We start from the raw sequence: 25503 nt of genomic DNA, 5'->3' as shown, positions 1-25503 counted from the left end.
CTTGTACAAGACACCTCTTAACTTCTTAGGCCCCCATTTCCACATCTGCAAAACGTTTTGGGGGGCCACGATCAAAATGGGGCTATGGTATAGATTACATGATTAGATGACCACGGCATCCATAGTGCTCAGCACACGGACTGGCCCAGTGCAAGACCCCTGTGTGATAAATCCTCCAGGCTGATGTGCGGAGGGCTGCCCAGTCTAAGAGCACGGCTCCTGGAAGCCAGAAAATCAGGGCTTCCCCTCAGTGTGATCATTACATCTGCTTTTTATTTTTATTTTTTAAATTTTTTTTTGAAGATTTTATTTATTTATTTGACAGACAGAGATCACAAGTAGGCAGAGAGGCTGGCAGAGAGAGAGGAGGAAGCAGGCTCCCTGCTGAGCAGAGAGCCCGATGCAGGACTCAATCCCAGGACCCTGAGACCATGACCTGAGCCGAAGGCAGAGGCTTTAACCCACTGAGCCACCCAGGTGCCCCTACACCTGCTTTTTAGATGATGGTATTCCTCAATACAGGGATTTTTTTTTTTTAATTTTTTAAAAGATTTTATTTATTTGACAGACAGAGATCACAAGTAGGCAGAGAGAGAGAGAGAGAGAAGCAGGCTCCCAGCCAAGCAGAGAGCCTGATGTGGGGCTCGATCCCAGGACCCCAGGATCATGACCCGAGCCGAAGGCAGAGGCCTTAACCCACTGAGCCACCCAGGTGCCCCAATACAGGGATTTTTAGATTCAACTCAATTCTCTTCCCCACGGTATGGTGTAATTTACACGATGAATGATGACGTTCCTACAGATAGTAATGAACCTGTATTAAATGCCCACATAGGAGGCCTGAGCCACAGCACTTCATGCACGCTGTTCTTATTTAACCCTCTAGCTGCCGGTGAAGAGGCGGCTAGTGTGTCCATTTTTCAGATCAGGAAGCTGAGGCTCAGAAAGATGAAGTGACTAGTTCAAGCTCACACAGTTCATGGGCACCCACAGAAGAAATCAGATCCAGGAGTCTCCTTCCACTATACCTTAAGAGGCTGCTTTCCAACAAGTGTTTTCTCTGCCCATTTTCTTTTATTTTTGCCTCCTTTCTCCCTAAACCCCAACACTCTACCTTCAAACCCACACATGCCCTCAGAACACTCCCCCCTGAGGCAGTGAAGTCGCACCCGTCTGTGACAGCGAGCTCACGAATGCAGCTCTGGTTAGCAAAAGCTGGGTGCACCTGCGGACCCCTGCCGTCACCAGCAGAGACGAAAATGGCTCAGATACAGGGTACAGGGGTACAGGGGGGTAGGAAGACAGGCATCACTGATTAGCACCACGCCCTGCTCCCCTCAAGGCCTGGATACCAAATGTGACTGGCACTTCAGGGTTGGCCACTCGAGCCATTTTCCAGAAGAGGGACTCTTATTATAACCTGGAACCAAAGCGCCCTTTCAGACACGTGTCCGGGGATAGCCAGGTGCAGCAGGGCAAGGCCTGCAACCGACAGGAGTTTCTCATGAGCTACGGAGAAGGACAACTTCCCTGCGAGATAAGCCACGACACAAAGTCTAAATTCCTTCCAACACCAAGCAAAGGGAGTTTCCACCTCGAGGTCTCTTCCGACTCCAACAGCACGTGAAGACTCCCGTCTCTAATAACCCCACCATCTCGTTACTGACTTAATAACAATAACATCACCGCGTCCGGCTTCACAGGTATTAATTTCACAACAAGGAAACTGAGGAAGGGAGAAGGAAGCCACCCAAGTCTGCAGGCTTGGATCTGAACGCGGGCTCCCGGCCTGGCCCTTCACCACCCCTTCGCGGAACCCCGACTGCCTGTGATCACTCGGGAACTCCAGGCCAGTCCCGTGACTCTGCACCAAGTGCTGGGTGCGCACCACATGCAGAGCCACCAGCGAAGGGCAGAGCCTCTAGGACTATCGCTCTCACCAAGCCCTGATCCCACCACCGCCAGCGCCCCCAGAAACCTTCAACGCCAGGGCGGCCTGAAGAGCTGAAGGGTGCCCTGACCCCATATGGAGGCAGGCCTCGCCCAGCTCCTCCCATTCTTGTCACCTCTACCTAAAGTGACACTGACACCAACTCTGCCCAGCCAGAAAGTCTCACATTTGGAAGCGGGAGGGGCACTCACATTTACTAAAGGCTTAACAGACATTCATTCATTCAACAAACCCTACTGAGCAATGGCCCATGTGCCAGGAACAGCAGGACACCGCGATGACATTCACACTCTGAGGGGGCACTTTGTGAGGGTCTTTGTGAGCGTCACCAACTGACGCTGCTCAAGGTCAAATGACCTTCGAAATGGGCGGCTATACTTTTCCCTCAGAGGCCCTGCAACCCGCCACCACGTGTGGCACCCCGGACTGGGCTGGAGCTTCCCAGGAAAATGCCAAGGGGGTCCTGCAAGGTTCTGTTCAACCAACAGTTGTCAGTGGGAGGCTGTCGCCATCACTAGGATATGCACAAAGAACCACTGCCCTACCCAAAATACCAAGACGCGACCCTTCTGATGGCCGGCTAAGACATATCACCCTTTGCAAAAACAGGCCACAGCTCAGAAAGATCCAGCCACTTTCATTGTAACAGCCTGATCCAACAAAACCTTCTACAGTCTAAACCCAGACTTCAGCCACCACGGCTGGACGTGCAGGTGAACCTCTCAACCTCTGCTTCCTCATCTTCAAAATAAGCATCCTGGTGAATCCGCGCAGGACAGGTGGGGTAGCAGAATTCGGGAAGCAGGCACTTCTGAGAGGGACCAGCCGGCAGGGGGATGCTAACCAGCTGGGGGCCTTTCGGCAAGCTCCTCAACCTCTCCGAGCTTCAGTTCCCTCCTCTGTGTAATGAGGAATCCACCATCACAGGGTTGGGTTGAGGGAATTAAAGGTCGTGACTGCATTCAGCAGAAACAGTGGGAGAAGGAAGGCACCTTCCAGACCCATGGAGAACCCAGGAGGAAACACTCAATAACGTAAGGGACGAAGACTGCTAACTCGGGCACCTGCAATTCCCGCTGCACAAGGGCACTCTTGAAGACCAAGTCAGGGGACTCAAAATCTCAGGACGACCAGCGGTCCCCAGCTGGCAGGAGGGGGTAGGCAAGGAAGCAAACACAGTCTGCCCTGGACGTTCTCCAAGAGCAAAGCACGGAAAGGGGTCCAATTCGGGCCCTGCTGCGGAGGGGTGTGCGCCCCCCAGTGGTGCCATCCAGCCCCTGTGACTACAAGGTGGGGGCGGGGAGAGGGCCAGTTGGTGAGCAGACAGGCTGTGTTCAGCAAAGAAAAGGACTGACAAAAACAAAGCCAGATCAATCAGTGGAGCATGCGACTCCAGATCTTGGGGTTGTAATTTCAAGCCCCAGGTTGGGTACAGAGATTACATAAAAATAAAATCTTTAAAAAAAAATATCAAAGCCGGAGATGAGACAGAGAGAAATTTAAGAGTTGCTCCTTCAATGGCCACAGTGGCTAAAATCGGGTTTTTCACCAGGAGTTGTGGCAGATAAAAGCTCCCCCTTTCAGTTTCTTAGCAAAAAAAACTCGTTACATAGCCCATCCCTATGAAATCAGACATACCCCTTCAGGGCCAAAGCCTTACCACGGAGAACCTTGTGTAGCAACATCAGATACAGCGAGCCAACCCCAAACCCTCCATCCACTGATCACGGCTACGGATAAGGACGAGGGCATTTGGTACCACCAGAAAACACTCAATTCCCCCAGGAGGCTGCTTGTTACTCAGCCCAGCAGAAAGTACATGCAAAAGTATCTTTTCACAACCTTAAATTTTAAATTAAAAATATTTAACTTGGGGGTCGCATGGGTGGCTCAGTGGGTTAAAGCCTCTGCCTTCGGCTCGGGTCATGATCCCAGGGTAAATGATGAATGAATCCTCTGCCTGAATCTCAGAGAAATCTCTGAAACAGTAAGCCCAGATAATATTAACAAACTCTGAGCAGGAAGCCTTCTGCGGTGGGTGGGGACGTTGAGGAACTGAGCCGGGGCAACTGCGGGCCCGCATGGCCAGAAAACACCAGACTGCAAGCCCTCAAGACTGCCAGCCTTTAGCAGGGGACTTCTTGGGCTCTCAGCAGAACGGGGGAGCTACACTGCCTTCCAGGCTGGCTGGGAGGTTCGGTGGGCCACCACCTAGCAAGCGTCCATATTCGCAAATAAGCAGGTCCGGCCAACACTCCGGCTGCACTTAGAGAGTGCCAGGCACCATCTACACTTGCCACACACAGGCTCACCCCACCCTGGGACAGGTTGATGGGAGCCACTGGGGCTGCTGTCTTGGAAGAAACAGGGCTACTGGACTGGAGACTTATCACTAGGAAAGTTGCAGAGGAAGGCTCCCTTCCGTAAGTCTCCAGATGCTGCTGGGATGTGACCAGGAGGGAGAAGAGAGAAGGGAAAGCAAGTGGCTCCCTTAAGCTCAAGCCCTTCTGTTGTGGACTTCGACTTCACCCAGCTGGGTCTGCACCTGGGCCCCAGGCCGTCAGACTCTAAGATTTCCCTACGTCCATCCACCTCCTCCATGTAAGACTCATACTCTACTAGGTCTGTCTGGTGGCTCCGTGAGAGCATCCATGGAATGAATGAATGGCTGGATGGGGAAAAAAACCTATAGGCAGCAGCGCCAAAGGTCCAGAGCTCGGGCTCCAGGGTCAGACTGCCGAGGCTGGCCTGGGTTTTCGCTGGCCTGTGCCTGCGTAATGAGGGTGAGATGAGAACCCGCCTCACAGGGCTGCTTTGGGTATTAAAAAGCGGTCAATAAAAACCAGCTCCTGCTACTTATTCGGGCCACCATGCAGGGCCCTCACCGGGCCCTCACCACCCTCGGCAGACTGGCTGTCTTAGGCGGTTGTTTGCCCTGAGCCTAAGGCCAGGAAGCCATGCAGAACTGGGAGCCACCCGCAGACACAGACGGATGGCTGGGCTAACCACTAAAATCCCTGCTCCGATGTTAATAGGCTATCAAGGCTTTGCAGACATGACTATCTAGGATTTAAACTGACCAGAAATAGCAGTTGGATCAATGATAAAGCACCCTATCAGTAGAGGGTGGGTGGGGACGTTAGGAGTCACCTAACCAGAGATCTGGGGGGGGGGGGGGGGGTGAAGGGAGAGTTCACACCTCAGGACACAATCACATGTGAAGAGTTCATACCTCAGGATACAATCACATGTGAAGGGAGAGTTCACACCTCAGGACGCAATCACATGCAAAGAGAGAGAGAGTTCTCACCTCAGGATACAATCACATGTGAAGGGAGAGTTTACACCTCAGGACACAATCACAAGTGAAGGGAGAGTTCACACCTCAGGACACAATCACATGTGAAGAGTTCATACCTCAGGATACAATCACTTGTGAAGGGAGAGTTCACACCTCAGGACGCAATCACATGTGAAGAGAGAGTTCACACCTCAGGATACAATCACATGTGAAGGGAGAGTTCACACCTCAGGACACAATTACACGCGAAGGGAGGGAGTTCATACCTTAGGAAACAATCACAGGGGTGGGGAGAGAGCTCACACCTCAAGACACAATCATATGTGAAGGGAGAGAGTTCACACCTCAGAACCCAATCACATGTGAAGGGTGAGCTCATACTCCCAAGGCAAGGAGTTCACGTCCCAGACAAAGCTACAGGAATAAAGTCATAGCATGTAATAAACAGATAAGGAGGACCAAAAAAAGCCCTGTAGGAAGACCCTCCCTGCAGCTCAACATTAAGAAAAATTAACCCCTACTTATCCAACAACAGGGGGAGGGACAGTTAAGCAAATGACAGTCTGACCCAGGTGAAATATTCATCTAAAACATTCCTGACCTTTTTATAACAAGAAAATTATTGTGAAAAGCAGCATGACATATAAAAACCACAGAAGTATGAAGGCAATCCATGAGAACCCTTTAAAAACTGTGCAGAGACAAAGACACTGAAGCGAAACACCAAAGGCTACCCGGAGCTGCTGGGAGGCCACTTTCCCCTTCCTTTCTGTATTTCCCAACTTTTCTATGATGAACACAGTATTTTTATAATAAAAGGAAAAACACTAAGAACTTTAAAAAATAATCCTGTCACATTCCAGAGGGATCCCTGACCGGGGTCAGGAAGCTTCCCAAGGCCCCTGCCATTGGTGTTCATGCCCAACTAGATGGCCATGTGTCTCCCCACCCCAGGCTGTGAGCTCTTAAAAACAGGGTCCCCCTCTCATTTGGCCAAGTGCCCCAGGACTTGGCATAGAGCACAGGGGGCACTCAGCAAATAATGATGGGGGAGGTGGATGGGCAATGAACCACCACTACTCAAGACGTGAAGACTACTAGTAAACCTCATGGGGCAAGGTCACATTGTAGAGGTCAGGTCAGGGTATGGGGAGGGCACAGAAATGGACATGGGTGAAATCAGAGGCCCCTTAACGAGTGACCCTTACCAGGTGGCATCAAACCCTCCCACCCCTACCCTTTTGGCTCCAACAACTAAATCACTGCCAGTTCCTCTGACATGCCACGCTCTCCCGCACACACTGTTCTCTCTGCCAACCGCGTCCCCACCTTTTGTCCTCCTGGCAAATCAGTCCTTTCATCTCGATTCCAGCAAAAGCCTCTCCCCAGGACCCCTGCAGTGCTCCCCCCCACCAGACACCCTCTTTGCTGCACCTGCACACACCCCCTTACACAGTGATTATCTTCCACCAAGAGGTTCTTCTGACAGATGGTGTCCCCTTCTCTGAATTGTCCCCACATAGATACGGAAGGGGCCTTAATGACGCCTACCTCCAAGGAGAGCAGAGACTGTTGTTAAGCTTCTGCACAGATGGATGGATACACAGACAGGATGTAGAGGGCTGGAGTAGTCAGAGAAGGCTTGGTGGCCACGAGCAGCAGAGCCAGTCCCCGAAGGGTAAGCCAGATGGACACCGGAAGGGAGGAAGGCAGGGGTGGGGGGTGCTGCAAGTCGAGGCCCAGCGGCGGAAGGCAGCCAGACTCCAGCCGCCATCAATTTTAAGTGGTCCACAGATAAGCATCTCTTACATCAGAAGTTAGAGGAGTCTACTTCCATGTATACTTTCTACTTGAGGCATCGGGTCTGGTTTTCCACTTATGGTCATGACACAGTTTCCCTCTTAAATAACTTCAGGTTAAAAAAAAATAAGCAATTTAAAGAAAAATGAATTAACATCTACTATGGAGACAGACGTGGCAAAATCCAAGGAGGCTAACCCTAGATAGGACATTTCTGTGGGAAGGCAAGCATCTCTCTCCACTTGGCCAGAAAAGGAAGCCAGGCTGAGGAATGGAAGCTGGCGAGGCAGGGAGGCCGGGTCAGCTCCAAGGGCCGGGAGGGCAGCCTGGAGCTAGAGGCTGTCAGGACAGCACCTGGGAGGGTGAAGGGACTGGAAGGACGTGTGGGGAGAAAAACGCTTATCCTCCTCGCCCCACAACCCACTGCTGAGGACATAGTGTAAGGAAGTGACTCTAAGGAGGGGAAAACATACATCTGTGTGTGTGTGTGTCCAGGTAAAGAGTCAATATCCACTGCAATGGACAGACACAGTAGTGGGGCTGCAAACCGGTCACTGACTGAATCCTCACAGCCCCAAGCAGGTAGGTAATTCTAACGTGAACATCCTAGAGAGCTAAGACAGAATAGACCGATTCGGTGCTTTGCTTTACTCAACACTATCACTTTTTCCTTTCCTTTTCTTTCTTTCTTTTCTTTTTTTAAGGAGGCTCCATACCCAATACGGAGCCCAACGTGGTGCCCGAACCCACGACCTAGAGGGCAAGACCTGACCTGAGATCCAGGGTCAGACACCCAACCACTGAGCCCCCAGGTGTCCCGACAGTCACATTGTAACGGCTGGTTTTAGGTTGATATTATATACCATGATGCTGCTCTACTGCCATTTTTCAACCTACTGGCGGACAGCCGCTTTTCCCAGAGCCTGGCTGCTACAATCACGGTCCCTTACAGACACGGCAACAAAGCAGGAGCTAAAATCAAAGGGACCCTGGTTTCAGTCCAGACCTGTCCCTAGATTTCTTCTTTAACTAAGGGCGCGGGCTTTGTGGGCTGGTCGACCCTACTGCCACGGAGCTATGTCACGCTGGAAAGTGTGATCTTTGCACACATCACTGGAAAAGCATGTTCAAAGATGAGTTTCCAAACGCACTGAAGTTTTTGCAGCAGAAAAGAGGACTCTCATCCCAACTGCACTAGTGATTTTCTGTAGGATCTGGACAAGCCTCGAGCCCTGTGTGCGCAGCAAAAGTCCACGATGGCAGAGGTTACGTGCAACGGCTTTCAAGTCAAGACGGTCAGGTTCAAATCTGGCTCTGTCATTTACTAGCAATTTACATCACGTCTCTAAATCTCCGTAATTATGATTTACATAAAGTCCTAAATTCACAGGATACCATGCTTAGGAGAAATCTGGTCACTAAAGAGGATAATGCATGTTAAGTGCTAAGTAAAGTAGGTAGCGACAGATACTAGTACCTTCCTTACTGACTCTGAGGGCCTGCAGAATGCTTCAGCTGACTTAGAATCTGCTTGTACTTGTTCCAACACACAGCCCATCATCTGAGGCTTGGAAATTGTTTCTTCCCTTTCCTGACAGACTCTGGCATGTTACAGAATTCAATTCCTGGGATTTTATCAGTTAACTCAATGGCTCACAAGGCACTCTGAGCTCATCATATGGAGGTCCAACACTCTATTTGTGTGTCCACGTTCTGCCAATTAGTCACATGATGGGAGGGCCTTTCCCTGGGGACCATGGCAACCATTTCACACTTGTTATTTCAAGAAATGCCTCCCCAAAAATCAATATGTACCAAACAGATACTGTGGAATCAAAATAAAAGCAGGATCCTGGAGAAAATTCCCAGGATGCCCCTGCGTGCCCTCCATCTGGAATTCAGCAAGCTCAGAAACCACACAGGCTGTGACCAAGAGAGGAGAAAGCCTTGCAGTTTTTTTTTTTTTTTTTTTAAAGATTTCATTTATTTATTTGACAGAGAGAGATCACAAGTAGGCAGAGAGGCAGGCAGAGATGGGGGGGAAGCAGGCTCCCTGCTGAGCAGAGAGCCCAATGCGGGACTCGATCCCAGGACCCTGAGATCATGACCTGAGCCGAAGGCAGCGGCTTAACCCACTGAGACACCCAGGCGCCCCTACTGTTTTTATCGACAGGCAAAAGGACAAGGGAATTCTACGTAACAGCTGGATAATCCGTTCTGGAGGAAGTGATTTAAAGGAAGAACGAAGAAATCAAGGTCATTAAGAAAACATGAAGACGGGACCCATTTTCCAGGCATATCACCTCATGCTAATAAGACGAAAAGGAATAGAGGCTTCCACGAGCGGAGACTACAGAGACCCTACCCACGATGCAGACAGGTGCTGATACCCACAGCTTAGCACTGTCAGCTCTCTGCTTGTCAAGAATCTCTTCCAGAGGGGCGCCTGGGTGGCTCAATGGGTTAAAGACTCTGCCTTCAGCTCAGGTCATGAGCTCAGGGTCCTGGGATCGAACCCCGCATCTGGCTCTCTGCTGAGCAGGAAGCCTGCTTCCCCCTCTCTCTCTGCCTACTTGTGATCTCTGTCTGTCAAATAAATAAATAAAATCTTAAAAAAAAAAAAAAAATCTCTTCCAGTATCTTCAATTGGTTTTACCTCTTGGGGTTGGACTAATTCCACTGGTTCTGTAGGTAGGCAGACGACTACAGCGTCTCTGCTTGTCTCTGGCCCTCACGGCAGGTGTAACCCAGCGAGGGCATGGAGTACATCGGTCCTGAATTCAAATGCTAGCGTGGTCACGTAGATGTAACAGCTATTATAACCCCACACTCCATTATTTCAGTCCACCTGGATGTGCACACAACAGAGGAGAAAGGGCAAGCAGAAAGAAAGACTACAGGGCGCTCAGGGTCTCAAGACTGATTCCAAACCGTGACTACAGGTTAGCAGTTACTTTGGGGGAGATAAGGCTCCCTTTTAAATGAAGAACCACAACCACTGCAAGTTCACTCCTTAGCATCTTTTTTTTTTTTTTTTGAAGATTTTATTTATTTGAGAGAAAGAGAGCATGAGCAGCGGGAGGGGCAGAGGGAGAGGAAGAAGCAGACTGCCCGCTGAGTCCAACACAGGGCTCGACCATAGGACCACGGGATCATGCCCTGAGCCGCAGGCAGACGCTTAGCTGACTGAGCCACCCAGGCGCCCCTCATTCTTGCAGCATCTTAAGATGCGCTTCAAGTCATCAAAACAGAACCAGAGGCAGCCATCTAACACACAGTCTGCTTTGAGCTGCAAAAGGTACAAAAGCACTGAAGAACACTGGTTAGAACCATCAACATACTTTCCTCTGTACATAAAAACCTCATCCTCAGACCAGCCTTCCCTGAGTACTGACAACTGGAACCAGGAATCAGAAGATGGAGGGGTTTTGGTTTTTGTTTTCTTTAAAAGATCCTTATTTATTTTTTGAGAGAGAGAGAGAGTGCATGCACACACATACAACAGAGGCAGAGGGAGAAGCAGACTCTGAAGCTGAGCAGGGAGCCCGATGTGGGACTCGATCCCAGGAATCTGGGATCATGACCTGAGCCAAAGGCAGATGCTTAATGACTGAGCCACCCAGGCACCCCAGAAGACTTTAAAGGCCACCTCTGCTCCTTACTAGCTGTGTAACCTTGTACAAGACACCTCTTAACTTCTTAGGCCCCCATTTCCACATCTGCAAAACGTTTTGGGGGGCCACGATCAAAATGGGGCTATGGTATAGATTACATGATTAGATGACCACGGCATCCATAGTGCTCAGCACACGGACTGGCCCAGTGCAAGACCCCTGTGTGATAAATCCTCCAGGCTGATGTGCGGAGGGCTGCCCAGTCTAAGAGCACGGCTCCTGGAAGCCAGAAAATCAGGGCTTCCCCTCAGTGTGATCATTACATCTGCTTTTTATTTTTATTTTTTAAATTTTTTTTTGAAGATTTTATTTATTTATTTGACAGACAGAGATCACAAGTAGGCAGAGAGGCTGGCAGAGAGAGAGGAGGAAGCAGGCTCCCTGCTGAGCAGAGAGCCCGATGCAGGACTCAATCCCAGGACCCTGAGACCATGACCTGAGCCGAAGGCAGAGGCTTTAACCCACTGAGCCACCCAGGTGCCCCTACACCTGCTTTTTAGATGATGGTATTCCTCAATACAGGGATTTTTTTTTTTTAATTTTTTAAAAGATTTTATTTATTTGACAGACAGAGATCACAAGTAGGCAGAGAGAGAGAGAGAGAGAAGCAGGCTCCCAGCCAAGCAGAGAGCCTGATGTGGGGCTCGATCCCAGGACCCCAGGATCATGACCCGAGCCGAAGGCAGAGGCCTTAACCCACTGAGCCACCCAGGTGCCCCAATACAGGGATTTTTAGATTCAACTCAATTCTCTTCCCCACGGTATGGTGTAATTTACACGATGAATGATGACGTTCCTACAGATAGTAATGAACCTGTATTAAATGCCCACATAGGAGGCCTGAGCCACAGCACTTCATGCACGCTGTTCTTATTTAACCCTCTAGCTGCCGGTGAAGAGGCGGCTAGTGTGTCCATTTTTCAGATCAGGAAGCTGAGGCTCAGAAAGATGAAGTGACTAGTTCAAGCTCACACAGTTCATGGGCACCCACAGAAGAAATCAGATCCAGGAGTCTCCTTCCACTATACCTTAAGAGGCTGCTTTCCAACAAGTGTTTTCTCTGCCCATTTTCTTTTATTTTTGCCTCCTTTCTCCCTAAACCCCAACACTCTACCTTCAAACCCACACATGCCCTCAGAACACTCCCCCCTGAGGCAGTGAAGTCGCACCCGTCTGTGACAGCGAGCTCACGAATGCAGCTCTGGTTAGCAAAAGCTGGGTGCACCTGCGGACCCCTGCCGTCACCAGCAGAGACGAAAATGGCTCAGATACAGGGTACAGGGGTACAGGGGGGTAGGAAGACAGGCATCACTGATTAGCACCACGCCCTGCTCCCCTCAAGGCCTGGATACCAAATGTGACTGGCACTTCAGGGTTGGCCACTCGAGCCATTTTCCAGAAGAGGGACTCTTATTATAACCTGGAACCAAAGCGCCCTTTCAGACACGTGTCCGGGGATAGCCAGGTGCAGCAGGGCAAGGCCTGCAACCGACAGGAGTTTCTCATGAGCTACGGAGAAGGACAACTTCCCTGCGAGATAAGCCACGACACAAAGTCTAAATTCCTTCCAACACCAAGCAAAGGGAGTTTCCACCTCGAGGTCTCTTCCGACTCCAACAGCACGTGAAGACTCCCGTCTCTAATAACCCCACCATCTCGTTACTGACTTAATAACAATAACATCACCGCGTCCGGCTTCACAGGTATTAATTTCACAACAAGGAAACTGAGGAAGGGAGAAGGAAGCCACCCAAGTCTGCAGGCTTGGATCTGAACGCGGGCTCCCGGCCTGGCCCTTCACCACCCCTTCGCGGAACCCCGACTGCCTGTGATCACTCGGGAACTCCAGGCCAGTCCCGTGACTCTGCACCAAGTGCTGGGTGCGCACCACATGCAGAGCCACCAGCGAAGGGCAGAGCCTCTAGGACTATCGCTCTCACCAAGCCCTGATCCCACCACCGCCAGCGCCCCCAGAAACCTTCAACGCCAGGGCGGCCTGAAGAGCTGAAGGGTGCCCTGACCCCATATGGAGGCAGGCCTCGCCCAGCTCCTCCCATTCTTGTCACCTCTACCTAAAGTGACACTGACACCAACTCTGCCCAGCCAGAAAGTCTCACATTTGGAAGCGGGAGGGGCACTCACATTTACTAAAGGCTTAACAGACATTCATTCATTCAACAAACCCTACTGAGCAATGGCCCATGTGCCAGGAACAGCAGGACACCGCGATGACATTCACACTCTGAGGGGGCACTTTGTGAGGGTCTTTGTGAGCGTCACCAACTGACGCTGCTCAAGGTCAAATGACCTTCGAAATGGGCGGCTATACTTTTCCCTCAGAGGCCCTGCAACCCGCCACCACGTGTGGCACCCCGGACTGGGCTGGAGCTTCCCAGGAAAATGCCAAGGGGGTCCTGCAAGGTTCTGTTCAACCAACAGTTGTCAGTGGGAGGCTGTCGCCATCACTAGGATATGCACAAAGAACCACTGCCCTACCCAAAATACCAAGACGCGACCCTTCTGATGGCCGGCTAAGACATATCACCCTTTGCAAAAACAGGCCACAGCTCAGAAAGATCCAGCCACTTTCATTGTAACAGCCTGATCCAACAAAACCTTCTACAGTCTAAACCCAGACTTCAGCCACCACGGCTGGACGTGCAGGTGAACCTCTCAACCTCTGCTTCCTCATCTTCAAAATAAGCATCCTGGTGAATCCGCGCAGGACAGGTGGGGTAGCAGAATTCGGGAAGCAGGCACTTCTGAGAGGGACCAGCCGGCAGGGGGATGCTAACCAGCTGGGGGCCTTTCGGCAAGCTCCTCAACCTCTCCGAGCTTCAGTTCCCTCCTCTGTGTAATGAGGAATCCACCATCACAGGGTTGGGTTGAGGGAATTAAAGGTCGTGACTGCATTCAGCAGAAACAGTGGGAGAAGGAAGGCACCTTCCAGACCCATGGAGAACCCAGGAGGAAACACTCAATAACGTAAGGGACGAAGACTGCTAACTCGGGCACCTGCAATTCCCGCTGCACAAGGGCACTCTTGAAGACCAAGTCAGGGGACTCAAAATCTCAGGACGACCAGCGGTCCCCAGCTGGCAGGAGGGGGTAGGCAAGGAAGCAAACACAGTCTGCCCTGGACGTTCTCCAAGAGCAAAGCACGGAAAGGGGTCCAATTCGGGCCCTGCTGCGGAGGGGTGTGCGCCCCCCAGTGGTGCCATCCAGCCCCTGTGACTACAAGGTGGGGGCGGGGAGAGGGCCAGTTGGTGAGCAGACAGGCTGTGTTCAGCAAAGAAAAGGACTGACAAAAACAAAGCCAGATCAATCAGTGGAGCATGCGACTCCAGATCTTGGGGTTGTAATTTCAAGCCCCAGGTTGGGTACAGAGATTACATAAAAATAAAATCTTTAAAAAAAAATATCAAAGCCGGAGATGAGACAGAGAGAAATTTAAGAGTTGCTCCTTCAATGGCCACAGTGGCTAAAATCGGGTTTTTCACCAGGAGTTGTGGCAGATAAAAGCTCCCCCTTTCAGTTTCTTAGCAAAAAAAACTCGTTACATAGCCCATCCCTATGAAATCAGACATACCCCTTCAGGGCCAAAGCCTTACCACGGAGAACCTTGTGTAGCAACATCAGATACAGCGAGCCAACCCCAAACCCTCCATCCACTGATCACGGCTACGGATAAGGACGAGGGCATTTGGTACCACCAGAAAACACTCAATTCCCCCAGGAGGCTGCTTGTTACTCAGCCCAGCAGAAAGTACATGCAAAAGTATCTTTTCACAACCTTAAATTTTAAATTAAAAATATTTAACTTGGGGGTCGCATGGGTGGCTCAGTGGGTTAAAGCCTCTGCCTTCGGCTCGGGTCATGATCCCAGGGTAAATGATGAATGAATCCTCTGCCTGAATCTCAGAGAAATCTCTGAAACAGTAAGCCCAGATAATATTAACAAACTCTGAGCAGGAAGCCTTCTGCGGTGGGTGGGGACGTTGAGGAACTGAGCCGGGGCAACTGCGGGCCCGCATGGCCAGAAAACACCAGACTGCAAGCCCTCAAGACTGCCAGCCTTTAGCAGGGGACTTCTTGGGCTCTCAGCAGAACGGGGGAGCTACACTGCCTTCCAGGCTGGCTGGGAGGTTCGGTGGGCCACCACCTAGCAAGCGTCCATATTCGCAAATAAGCAGGTCCGGCCAACACTCCGGCTGCACTTAGAGAGTGCCAGGCACCATCTACACTTGCCACACACAGGCTCACCCCACCCTGGGACAGGTTGATGGGAGCCACTGGGGCTGCTGTCTTGGAAGAAACAGGGCTACTGGACTGGAGACTTATCACTAGGAAAGTTGCAGAGGAAGGCTCCCTTCCGTAAGTCTCCAGATGCTGCTGGGATGTGACCAGGAGGGAGAAGAGAGAAGGGAAAGCAAGTGGCTCCCTTAAGCTCAAGCCCTTCTGTTGTGGACTTCGACTTCACCCAGCTGGGTCTGCACCTGGGCCCCAGGCCGTCAGACTCTAAGATTTCCCTACGTCCATCCACCTCCTCCATGTAAGACTCATACTCTACTAGGTCTGTCTGGTGGCTCCGTGAGAGCATCCATGGAATGAATGAATGGCTGGATGGGGAAAAAAACCTATAGGCAGCAGCGCCAAAGGTCCAGAGCTCGGGCTCCAGGGTCAGACTGCCGAGGCTGGCCTGGGTTTTCGCTGGCCTGTGCCTGCGTAATGAGGGTGAGATGAGAACCCGCCTCACAGGGCTGCTTTGGGTATTAAAAAGCGGTCAATAAAAACCAGCTCCTGCTACTTATTCGGGCCACCATGCAGGGCCCTCACCGGGCCCTCACCACCCTCGGCAGACTGGCTGTCTTAGGCGGTTGTTTGCCCTGAGCCTAAGGCCAGGAAGCCATGCAGAACTGGGAGCCACCCGCAGACACAGACGGATGGCTGGGCTAACCACTAAAATCCCTGCTCCGATGTTAATAGGCTATCAAGGCTTTGCAGACATGACTATCTAGGATTTAAACTGACCAGAAATAGCAGTTGGATCAATGATAAAGCACCCTATCAGTAGAGGGTGGGTGGGGACGTTAGGAGTCACCTAACCAGAGATCTGGGGGGGGGGGGGGGGGGGGGGGGGGGGGGGGCACAGGGGGGGGCGTGGCAAAAGCGGCCCCTCAGCCCCAGAGGTGGTAAATCACAGCATGTCACTCTGCTTTCCTAACTTTATCTTTTTCAACCATGTGTTCCTCTTCACACCCATGGCCTCACAGGGCCTGGGACCCTCCTAACCCCGCAGGCTGGTACTGGAGGATGCCTCCAACCCATCTCTCACCTCCTGGGGCCTCTGTGCACACCACGGCCTGATGACGCTTCCTAAAATACCACAACTCTGCCAGCCTCCTCCAATTTCTACCTGCCCCGCTACATGCTTAGCTGGATCCACACCGTCCCAGATCAAATGCAAACTCCTGAGCTTAGCAGCTCCAGAGCTCCCCAACACGCTCCCGGGACTGAGGCACCCGCTCTGTCCACTCTGTGGCTGGTCTGCAAACGCACAAGGCTGACCATACCCCTGAACTTTGCTTTGGTCCCAGGCAGTGCCTAGAATGGCCTCTCCTTGACTGCGTCCCCAGCCTTCTGCTTGGACTTCACACCCAGCCCCCACCCACTGCCTGGGGGCTTAAGTGGTCTGCAGGGCTTCCTGGAGGAAGTGGAACGCAGGCCAAGCAGACAAGCTCCCCACGCTATTTAAGCGTTTTCTATACTGTGTCCTTCTGCTGCACTCAACTTCTTGGATGTATCCTGTGTCCCTTTCTTGATTAGAGGACAGGGATTACGGCTTGTATTGGTGCCCCTTACTCTCCCATATGCAGAATAAGACAGAGAATAATCATAGTCACCAACTACTGTGTGCCAAGCATTGGATTAAGTGCTTACAATTTTTCCCATCTTTCTCCCAGTAGCCCTATAAAATGTTATCCTCATGCTACAGATCAAGAAACTGAAGTCGAGAGAGGAGAACCCCCACTTCAGATCACATGCAGAGTGGCAGACACAGGACTCCAACCCACACGCGCCCAACGCCAAAGCCCACGTTCCGCGGAGCAGGCAGCAAACAAAGGGCAACTGGTCTCAGCTCTCTCCACGCCTTCACTCGGCGATGACAAAGCACCTACAAGCCCAGGCGACCAGTGCAAGGTGTGGGGCGGTTAGTGGGAACCAGGCAGACAAGGGCCCTGCTGCCCGGAGCTCACATGCTCTGTCCCCAGTCCGGGAAAGAGGGCAAGGACTCACAAGGGCCTCCACCAGGCACAGACAAGGCATCCAAACTGCAGAGAGACAGCATCAGGCTGTGACAACACGCCGTGTCCTGTGCACAGGGAGCCTTTTTTGCAGGGGAAGTAGAGCCTCAGGCTCTATTAGAGAAGCTCTTCAAGACACAGCCCATAGCCAAGTGAACGCCAGCAGGCAATCAGGAGCGGCGAACAGGGGTCTATCTCTGGGCTCAGAAAACCCAGTTCCTTCACTTCACAGCCACGGAGGGCCTCACCACGTACCCTTTCGAACGTCATCTGTAATATGGTGACGAGAATAGTAACAGTGAGCATGTATGTAATTATGTGCCCGATGCTGCTGGAAGGACTTGAGGCCTACTGTCTCATTTAATCCTCAAAACAAGCCTTATGAGGAGGTCCTGTTCTCATCCCAAGGCAGTCGGACTCCTGGTCCTAACTGCTTATCCTGTGCTGCCTCCCTCCAAAGGCTGAGCTGTCCTGGAGGGGCTGAGGCCCGGATGCAGGGGGCTAAAGCCCCCAGCACAGCTCACGCACATGGCTGGTGCCCTAAAAACATGCACCTCCACCTCCTCAAGCTGCAACATGACTCTCTGAAAGCTTGGGTTTAGAAATGGCATTGCTGCAGCTGGTCCGAACGTCTGCAGCCTCTGGCCTTGCACTCCCCACTCGCACTGCCGGGATCCGCTGCGAGAGCTACGGGCCCTTCTGCTCTCAGCTTCCGAGACACAGTGAGCTCCAGCACTGGAGTCAGAGGGACCCAGCTCCAAGGCCCAGGCACGCCACTCTCACGGGTCGCTCAACCTCTCAAGCTTTAGGTTCCATGTAAGTAAACCAGGGGAGGTATCATGTGAGCCAAGTTTCTGGATCAGGAGCTCCACCATGAATGGCCGCTACGCAGGTCAGAAGGGCAGGACTTCCGCGGCAACACAAGGTCACACTTCCAGGCAGGAGGGCTGCTGGGGTGCAGAGGAACCAACGGGGGAGTGTGTGTGTGTGTGTGTGTGTGTGTGTGTGTGTGTGCCGGGCAATCTGCTTCCACAGTTACAGCAGCGGGAAGAACAGACACACTCCCAGACACACACTCTGGGAGCGAAACCAGGCACAAGCCCCCACTTTCTCTTAAATCTGCCAGGTCTCACACAAATGGCTTGCCCTCGTATCAAACAAGGATCTTCCCTCTTCAATTTTAGGTAAAGTGACATTCCCCCACCCCCAGAATGTAAGCTGTGAGGGATGGACCCGTGTCTTGCTCATCAGTGCCTCCTCAACACATAAAGCTGTGCAGAAAAGGCACTTACTATACACAGAATTAACGCTGTCCTATAGCTTCAGGTGCCCAGAGGTGCCTCTGTGTTTGCCTACTGGCAAGCATTTCCCAGCCTGGGACGCGGGCGTCTCCAGTCTATGTACTTAGCCCCGCTCCCATCTCCCTGGGCTGCTCGTCACCTGTCCTCTGGTCTCCCCCATGGAATGTAAAAGCAGCACTGGACTTCCGAGTTATAAATAGGAATGTCTGCTTTCAAACTCTGATTTATCCGCTCAATCTCAAGCTATTGACTATTGGCTACCCTCTGCACGCCTTCCACCAAGGAGGCCAGTTGGGTTTGAATGAACACGGCTGTATACAGCGTGGGGTCTGGGTCCATACCAGGAGCCCAGCCAAGACACATTAGCGTCAGCTACATTGTTTCACCTTGCAGCAATGTGACAGGCTTCTATCAGCTCCTGCCAGGCAAAACCATCTGTGAGCCGCGGGGACAACTCCTGAGGGGGCCTGCCTGTCCTTTCACTGCTGCAGCCCCACCAGCTGGCCCTGGAATCAGAACTGGTAAGTCAGAACAATCACTCCCGCGTTAGAAGCTACAGCTGTGTAAGGAAAAGTGCTCTGAAACCGTAAAAAGAGCTTGCAGCAGTAGGACTGTTCCCGCTAAGGGAATGCGTGCAAATACATCTCTGCCTGTGCACTTAACTGACGCCAACAAGTCATGGAATTCACTCCAAAATCCAATGCACTTTAGATTCTCAAGCTGCTATCTCCCTCCATGGCTAATAGAGAGCTAGCTGTTTTCTCTACCATCAAATCTACTGAAAATAAAAAACGCAGTGGCCTTAATTCATTTACCTATTACACAACACCCCATCACCACTCGTGTCCTCACCCAACTGTCTAGCCTGGATTATTAGAGTGTCCGTGTAAGGGATCAATTTGACAATACGCAGTCAGAAATTACTTCTAAGCCTGGAGGATACTAAGAACGAGTTACTGAGAGGAGCACGAAAATCCAAGCGCCTGAGTTCATGGATTTAGACACAACCTGAAAGAGCACTCTATGCCACTTCCTTCAGAGCCAGGTGATGTTCCAGGCCTCAGCGGTGCAGGCATGGAAAGCACAATAGAAACCCCCTGCCCTCGAGGACCTCACACCCTGGCCTAGGGCCAGATATGCCCGTGCCACCATCGGACTACCACACTGCTAGGAGAGGTCTCTTATGTAAAGGACCCAGAACACAGGCAAGAGTCAGTAAACGCTGGTGCTCCCTTGCTATCCCTGAGTATCCCATTATTCTGTTTTCTAAACAGTGTCCTTTCTATCTCCTGCCACAGAAGCGGCCTGGGACAATGGGGAGGATGGCGGTTAGAGCCTGCTGGGCCTGCTTTCAGTGACGGAGCAACACCCTGAGTTAAGTCACTCCACAGCCCGAGCGGCGGCAGCTTCACCTGTAGAACGAGGACAGCCACTACCTCCAAGGGCTCTGTGTGGGTTCAAGAGGCTCATACAGGTCGATTGCTCGGCACAGGACCAGGCACCCAGCAGTTCCCAAGAAATGTTTGCCCTTTTCCTCCATCCCTTCCACAGTTTTCAGACTGTCCAAATAAAACCCCAATACAGGTCTCGTGAGAAGCATCCCATGTCACTGTGCTCCTCCTGGATCATGATGGGCATTTCCAACTACCTTGGGAGAATTGGGGCTAAGCCAAGATGCCCCCTCCCTGCCAGATATGCTGCCCTAAGTAGCCCCACCTGGCCGCTGGATCCACATTCCCCGGCTTCTGACCTTACAGCAAATTTATAAAACCTCACTCCACTTTCACCGTCCTCACGCAAACCTGTCCTGGAGTACTTCCCCACCCACGCCTGGGGTGGGGCCACCTTTAGGCAACACAAACATTGGAGAAGTCCAACAGCATTAAAAATGGCTATTAAAATAACATTCAATAAGCCACAATTTTAATCAATATACAGGAAGGCAGCAAGAAAAAACTTAGCCACTCTTAATTAGTCATCCTGGTTCAGCAGCCACATCACTTCATTAAACAAGAAACTGAGATCCTCAAAACACTTTGGGGCCCAAAGTTCACATGCAAGCCTCTGCCAGCACTGGGCAGGAAGAGCAGGTGGATGGCCTGAGCTCTGTTTGCCCATCTCCAAAGGTTCCTTGACCATGTAAGGCAGAAGCCCTCTGGCCCTTCCAATCCGGGTGGTGAGCCTGCCCCACAGAAGGCTGCAAAGTTGAGGCAGGGCAGGCTCACTGGTGGAGGCGACGGTGAAATCTCAAGCCAGTCACAGAGCCCCAGAGCACCTCGCTCATTATCAAAACAAACACCACGAGTGGAAGTAGCTGGCTCGCTCTCTCTCCAGCTCTGTCCTTCTCCGAGTCCCGCTCACCTGATCCGAGGTACCTCCATAATCAGCAGTTCCAACCCTCACGAGCTGACAGTTCAGGGGGAAAGGGAGGCTGCGTCTGCTGGGGTGCATCGTGTCCAGGCCGTATGTTGGCCTCGCGGCCCAGCGGCCCCCCCAAGGGCTGCAGCCTCACAAGGGCGATTGTGCGTTCATTCCTGTCCTGTCGGCTCCCCCCACCCTCATCCCTCGGCTGCGACTCAGGCCCGGGCACGGCATCCCGCAGGCAGTACACCCTTGGCAAGGAGGCAGTGGCCACGGAAAAGGGCCCGCAGAGCGCGGCGCTGCCTTCCTGCCTTCAGGGCACACAGGTGCCCGCCCTTCCCTCGCTCGCTCGCTGCCGGGGACCTCCCCAGAAGGAGGCAACCCTCCACCAGCGAAGGCACAGCCCCGGGACCACCATCCGCCCCCCGCGGACAGGAGAGCTCCCATCGCTGCCTAGAGGCGGTAAAGGTCCTCCCCGGGCAGAGGGGAGGAACTATCTGGGTCGGGGCAGGGCAGGGACCAAGGCCCCGGAAGGAAGGTAAACCCGGGGACCTAGGATAGCGGAGCTGACGCAGGCTACGCTAAGAACGGTGAGAAGTCCGGAGAAGGGATGGCGGGGGTTAACGTCTAGGCGAGGGCCGCGGGCGGAGGAGGGGGAGGTCCAGACTAAGGCCAAGGAGGGAAGAGAAGATTTAAGCTGAAGCCACGGAAGAGTGGGGGAAACAAATCGAGACTTGAGGCCACTGGAGAAGGAGCTGACTGGGGTCCAGACAGAAACCATGGAGAAGAGACAGGCCTAACCCGAACCACAGGGAGGGGAGCCCTGTCTGGGCCACGGGAGGGAGAAACGACGGCCTACCCCGGCGGCGGGGACGGGCAAAGGGGACCAGCCCGGGCCGTGGGAAAGAGGAAGGGGGACCAACCCTGGGTCACCCGAGAGGGGTGCCCGGCCTGGATCACGGGTCCAGGAGGGTCTAGCCTGGGCTATGGGGGAGACCCGCCTGACCGAGAGGCGGAGAGTGGGACTCCAGCTTGAGCCAAGGGCGGGGGCTGGGAGAGGGAGGCAGGGTCGCTGCCCAGCCCAGGTGCTCGTGCAGGCAGCCCCCTCCTGAGCCGGTGGCGACGGTGTCCACCTGGGTCCGGGACCCCGCCCCTCCCCCACCCGGGGGACCCACCCTGTTCCGGCCAGGGGCTGTGGGGGGACGGCGGGGGCAGGGGAGACGCGAGCTCCCGCGGGGCCCCTGGGCCTGGGAGAGAGTGACGTCGGGCCTTTACCATGGTGGCGGCGGCGGCGGTCCCGGTCCCGGCGTCTGTGGCTCTCCCCCCCGCAGTAGGGCCCGGCGCTTCCACTTCCCCCGGTGCCCAGGAGTGAACATCCGGGTCAGCGCCCCCCTCCCCCCGCGCCGGGCCGCCGCCACCTTCCTTCCCCGCCCCGGCCCGGCCCGGGCCCGCCCCCACGCCGCCGGCTCCTGGCCAATGAGCGCGCAGGGCCGCGGCGATCGCCAAGTATGGAGCGCGGCGCGGGGGGGAGGAGCGCCGAAGGGGGAAGTGCGGGGCGGGGCTTGTGAGAGGGGCGGGGCGGGGCCCGGCGGCTGGCGGGGTGGGCGGGCCGGCCGGGGACTCAAGGACTGGGCGGGGACGGGGGCTTCCGCCCGCACCCACGCCCCACCTCCGGCCCTGGGGCTGCAGAGGCGCGGGTGGGTGGGGGACCGTGCGCGCGGATCTCCCGGGCGGGGACCGGGAAGGCGCTCGGGCTGGGAGGTGTCGGGCCCTGCCCGCCCTCCCCGCCCCGCCCGGTGCACGCGCTTTCCCGCGCGGATCCGGAACTAGAGCTGCCGCGGGGCGGACCCATCCCGGAGACCGAGGCCTCCCGAACCCGAGGTGGGGTCCCGGCGCTGCTGCTTGCTAGGTGGGGGACCCGGAAGCAAGTCGCTGCACCTGAGCCTGATCTCTAAAGGAGTCTCGGGCCGCACCACCCACTGAGCACCCGCTCTATACCAGGCCTTGTTGGAGGCACCGAAAGAAAGCAGAGGTGCAGGAGACAGGAAGATGCCCCCAGAGCATCTTCTGCTACCTGCTGCAGGATAGCTGTGTGGACCACACAGGTAGAGATTAGAAAACTGCATCAATAAATCCTAGGCGTTTGCGAGATGTGTTACAGAGAACCAGCCCATTTGCCCAGTGGGGCTGCCTCACTCCACAGAGTGACTCAAAGTCCTTTTTTTCCCCCCATTTCTCCTCACTCACTCTCTCTCCATTCAACAAATAGCCGTTGAGCTTGGTCTAGAAGGCAGGAGAACCGGGATTCTAGCCTTGCTGATAATAACCTGCCTTGCTTGGCTTGCTCACTCTCCTGAAAATCAAATCAGGTCACCCGTGAGGGGATTGTAAACTGTGAAGGGTTGCACAAATGGTGGAATTACGACCACACACCAGGCTGTGTCCTAGGCCCCCATCCTCAGGGACCTCGTAGTCAAAAGCTGCCAGTGGCATAAAAATGGATTCAAGTGAGTGTTTAAGGCTTGTGTTATGAGAATTCAGAGAAGAGAGTGCCACAGGAATTCTCGCACTTGATAAGCATTTATTGAGCACCTGCTGTGTACTGAGCACTGTTTGGGCTCTAAGGATAGAGCGGCAAACTTGACAGTCCCAGTGCATGCCTTTGCAGAGCTTGAACAGTTGGAGGGGACACCATCAGCTATGAAGTAAAATAGTGTCAGGTGGCGATTAGAGATGTGGAGGAGACTCAGGGTGGGGGAATTGCCAGGCCGATTAGGGAAGTGGGGCCCCAGGGCGGGCTAATTTAGAAAGTAACATCTGATCAGAGGGAGGCACAAGAACCAGCAAGGGCACAGACCCAATGGGGGCAGTCCCTGGTGTGTTCATGGACCGAGAAGTCCAAGGTGGCTGGCCCAGATTGAGCAGGAGAAAACTGGTAGAAGCTGAGGTCAGAGAAGCGCCCAGCAGGGACAGGATGGGGCCTAGGCTGGAAAAGGATCAGGAGGCTGCTGTGTCCCGAATGGACTGTAGGGGGCTAGGGCCAGTAGAAAGCTATCTAAGGCATCTATTATTTATTTTAAAAACACTTAAATGGGGCTTCCTATGCGATGAACACTGTTAAGCACTTTACAGATAGTAGTTCATTTAATCCTCAAAACAGAAGTAGAAAGAGGTACACTGAAAGCCACACAGCAGAGTGGACACAGCTTACATGAGGGTAGTAGCCACAGAGGTGGCAAGGGAAGATCCCATTCTGGATATTTGCCGTTGGCTTGATGGTGGGCATGAGAAGAAGGAAGGAGTCAGGGATGATGCTAAGAGGTTTGGCTTGATCAGCACTGGAAGGATTTGCCATTTACCGGTCTGTGGAAGATTGTAGGAGAAGCAGGATTTGGTTTGGTTTGGTTTTGGTGGGGGAGTGTAAGAGTCAGTTCGGGGCAAGGTCTCTGTCTGGGATGCCTATTGGAGATGCGAATGGAAATGTAAGTAATCAGAAGAAGTTGGAGTTGCTATGAGAACTGTCAGCTAATAAATGACATTTTAAGGTACTTAAGAGTACAAGACATCTAGGTGAGTTCATAGGAGAAGAGGTCGAGGTGGTAAAGAGGAACCAGCAAGGAGACGGAGAAGGCGTGACCTGGGAGGTCTCACCAAGAGAACGTGGTATCCCTCCTAGAAGGCAGGGGATCAAGGCATGAGGGAAAGATTTGGGAAAGAAAGAACCCTTGAACTTTTTATTTGTAGAAAATAAGATTGACAGGGAACCTTGCTGTTCAAAATGCATTATCTGTATAGTCTCATCTGGTCCTCACTGCCACCTTGTGAGGTCAGTGCTATTAGTCCCATTTCACAGATGAGGGAACTGAGGCACACAGAGGTTAAGTCATTTGCTCGAGATCACTTAACTAATGAGTTCAAAGCCAGCCAAAGCCCATATACATAACCCTAGGTCTGATCCCGTTGCTTCTCTGCTCGAAAAGTTAAGTTCCCTGTTTTGAAAGTTAAATTATATCATGGAAGAGGGTGCGGGGACAGGCTACACCATCGCTCTCCTGCAGCCCCATTTCTGCTGCTTTGGATGCACCTGCTCCATTCCTTCTTTGCAGTCCTGCATCGTCAGCTTGTTCATAGCACGATTCCCTCAACATTTCAGCCTGCTTTGGGTCCATCCTGCCCCCTCTTTTTCTGCATCAGCTCACTCTATTAACTGGCAAATTATTTTTGTTTCCTACTTCAGATTATTGTGTTTCCTACTTCAAATCGCAACAGAATCCAATGGCCCCATCTCCTGTTTTAATGATGACAGCTCATTGGACAGGTCCCTGGCTGGTCCACAAATTGGGTCCCCACAGGTTGGACCCTACCTGTGACTAGTCAACCATGGCCATGCACGTGGGGACTGTGGGCATTACACGTGGCTGCCCACCAGGGGCTGTGGATAGGCAGACAAGGACCATAAATATTTTTAGTATTGTTTCTCCTCCCCTCCTCTTTCCAAAAACCCAAACCCTCTTGAGGTTCATGCTGTAATATTTTCCACCTGCCACCACCCCTCCTTTTTGCTCTCATGACCTAACTTCCTCCCCTCCTGTACCTTTTTTTATGATTTCAGCATCCATATGCATAATCCATCAAAAATAGTCTTGACTCCTCCCTGAGGAGGAGTTTTTCCTTCCAATGAGTTTTTCCTTCCTTCCACCCCGGGTATCCACTCCCAGGGTCTTACTCTGGACTTGCTCTCGCCCATAATTGCACTGTCTCAGAAAACACAGTCTCATATCTCAAGTCTGACTTGAACCTCATTACTATA

The 25503-nt window shown here is 52.9% G+C and overlaps 1 protein-coding gene across 3 annotated transcripts in view; it reads right to left on the bottom strand.

The window, feature by feature from the left end:
- The window catches only part of LOC111154622 (capping actin protein of muscle Z-line beta subunit), a 140159-nt gene extending 118079 nt beyond the window's left edge, over positions 1 to 22080 (bottom strand). For 2 of the 3 annotated variants that reach the window (XM_022514347.1, XM_022514348.1), the window contains exon 1: positions 20694 to 20783. In XM_022514347.1, the coding sequence (XP_022370055.1) occupies positions 20694 to 20783 (90 nt within the window). Of the gene's footprint in view, positions 1 to 20693; positions 20784 to 21968 lie in introns of those variants that run through there. The other variant, XM_022514349.1, reaches the window with a different exon arrangement.
- Positions 22081 to 25503: the final 3423 nt, after the last annotated feature.

Source organism: Enhydra lutris, unplaced genomic scaffold, assembly GCF_002288905.1.
Source record: "Enhydra lutris kenyoni isolate GAN:26980312 unplaced genomic scaffold, ASM228890v2 scaffoldscaffold38, whole genome shotgun sequence".
NCBI classification, from domain to species: Eukaryota; Metazoa; Chordata; class Mammalia; order Carnivora; family Mustelidae; genus Enhydra; species Enhydra lutris.
This window is presented reverse-complemented; position numbering and strand designations above follow the sequence as displayed.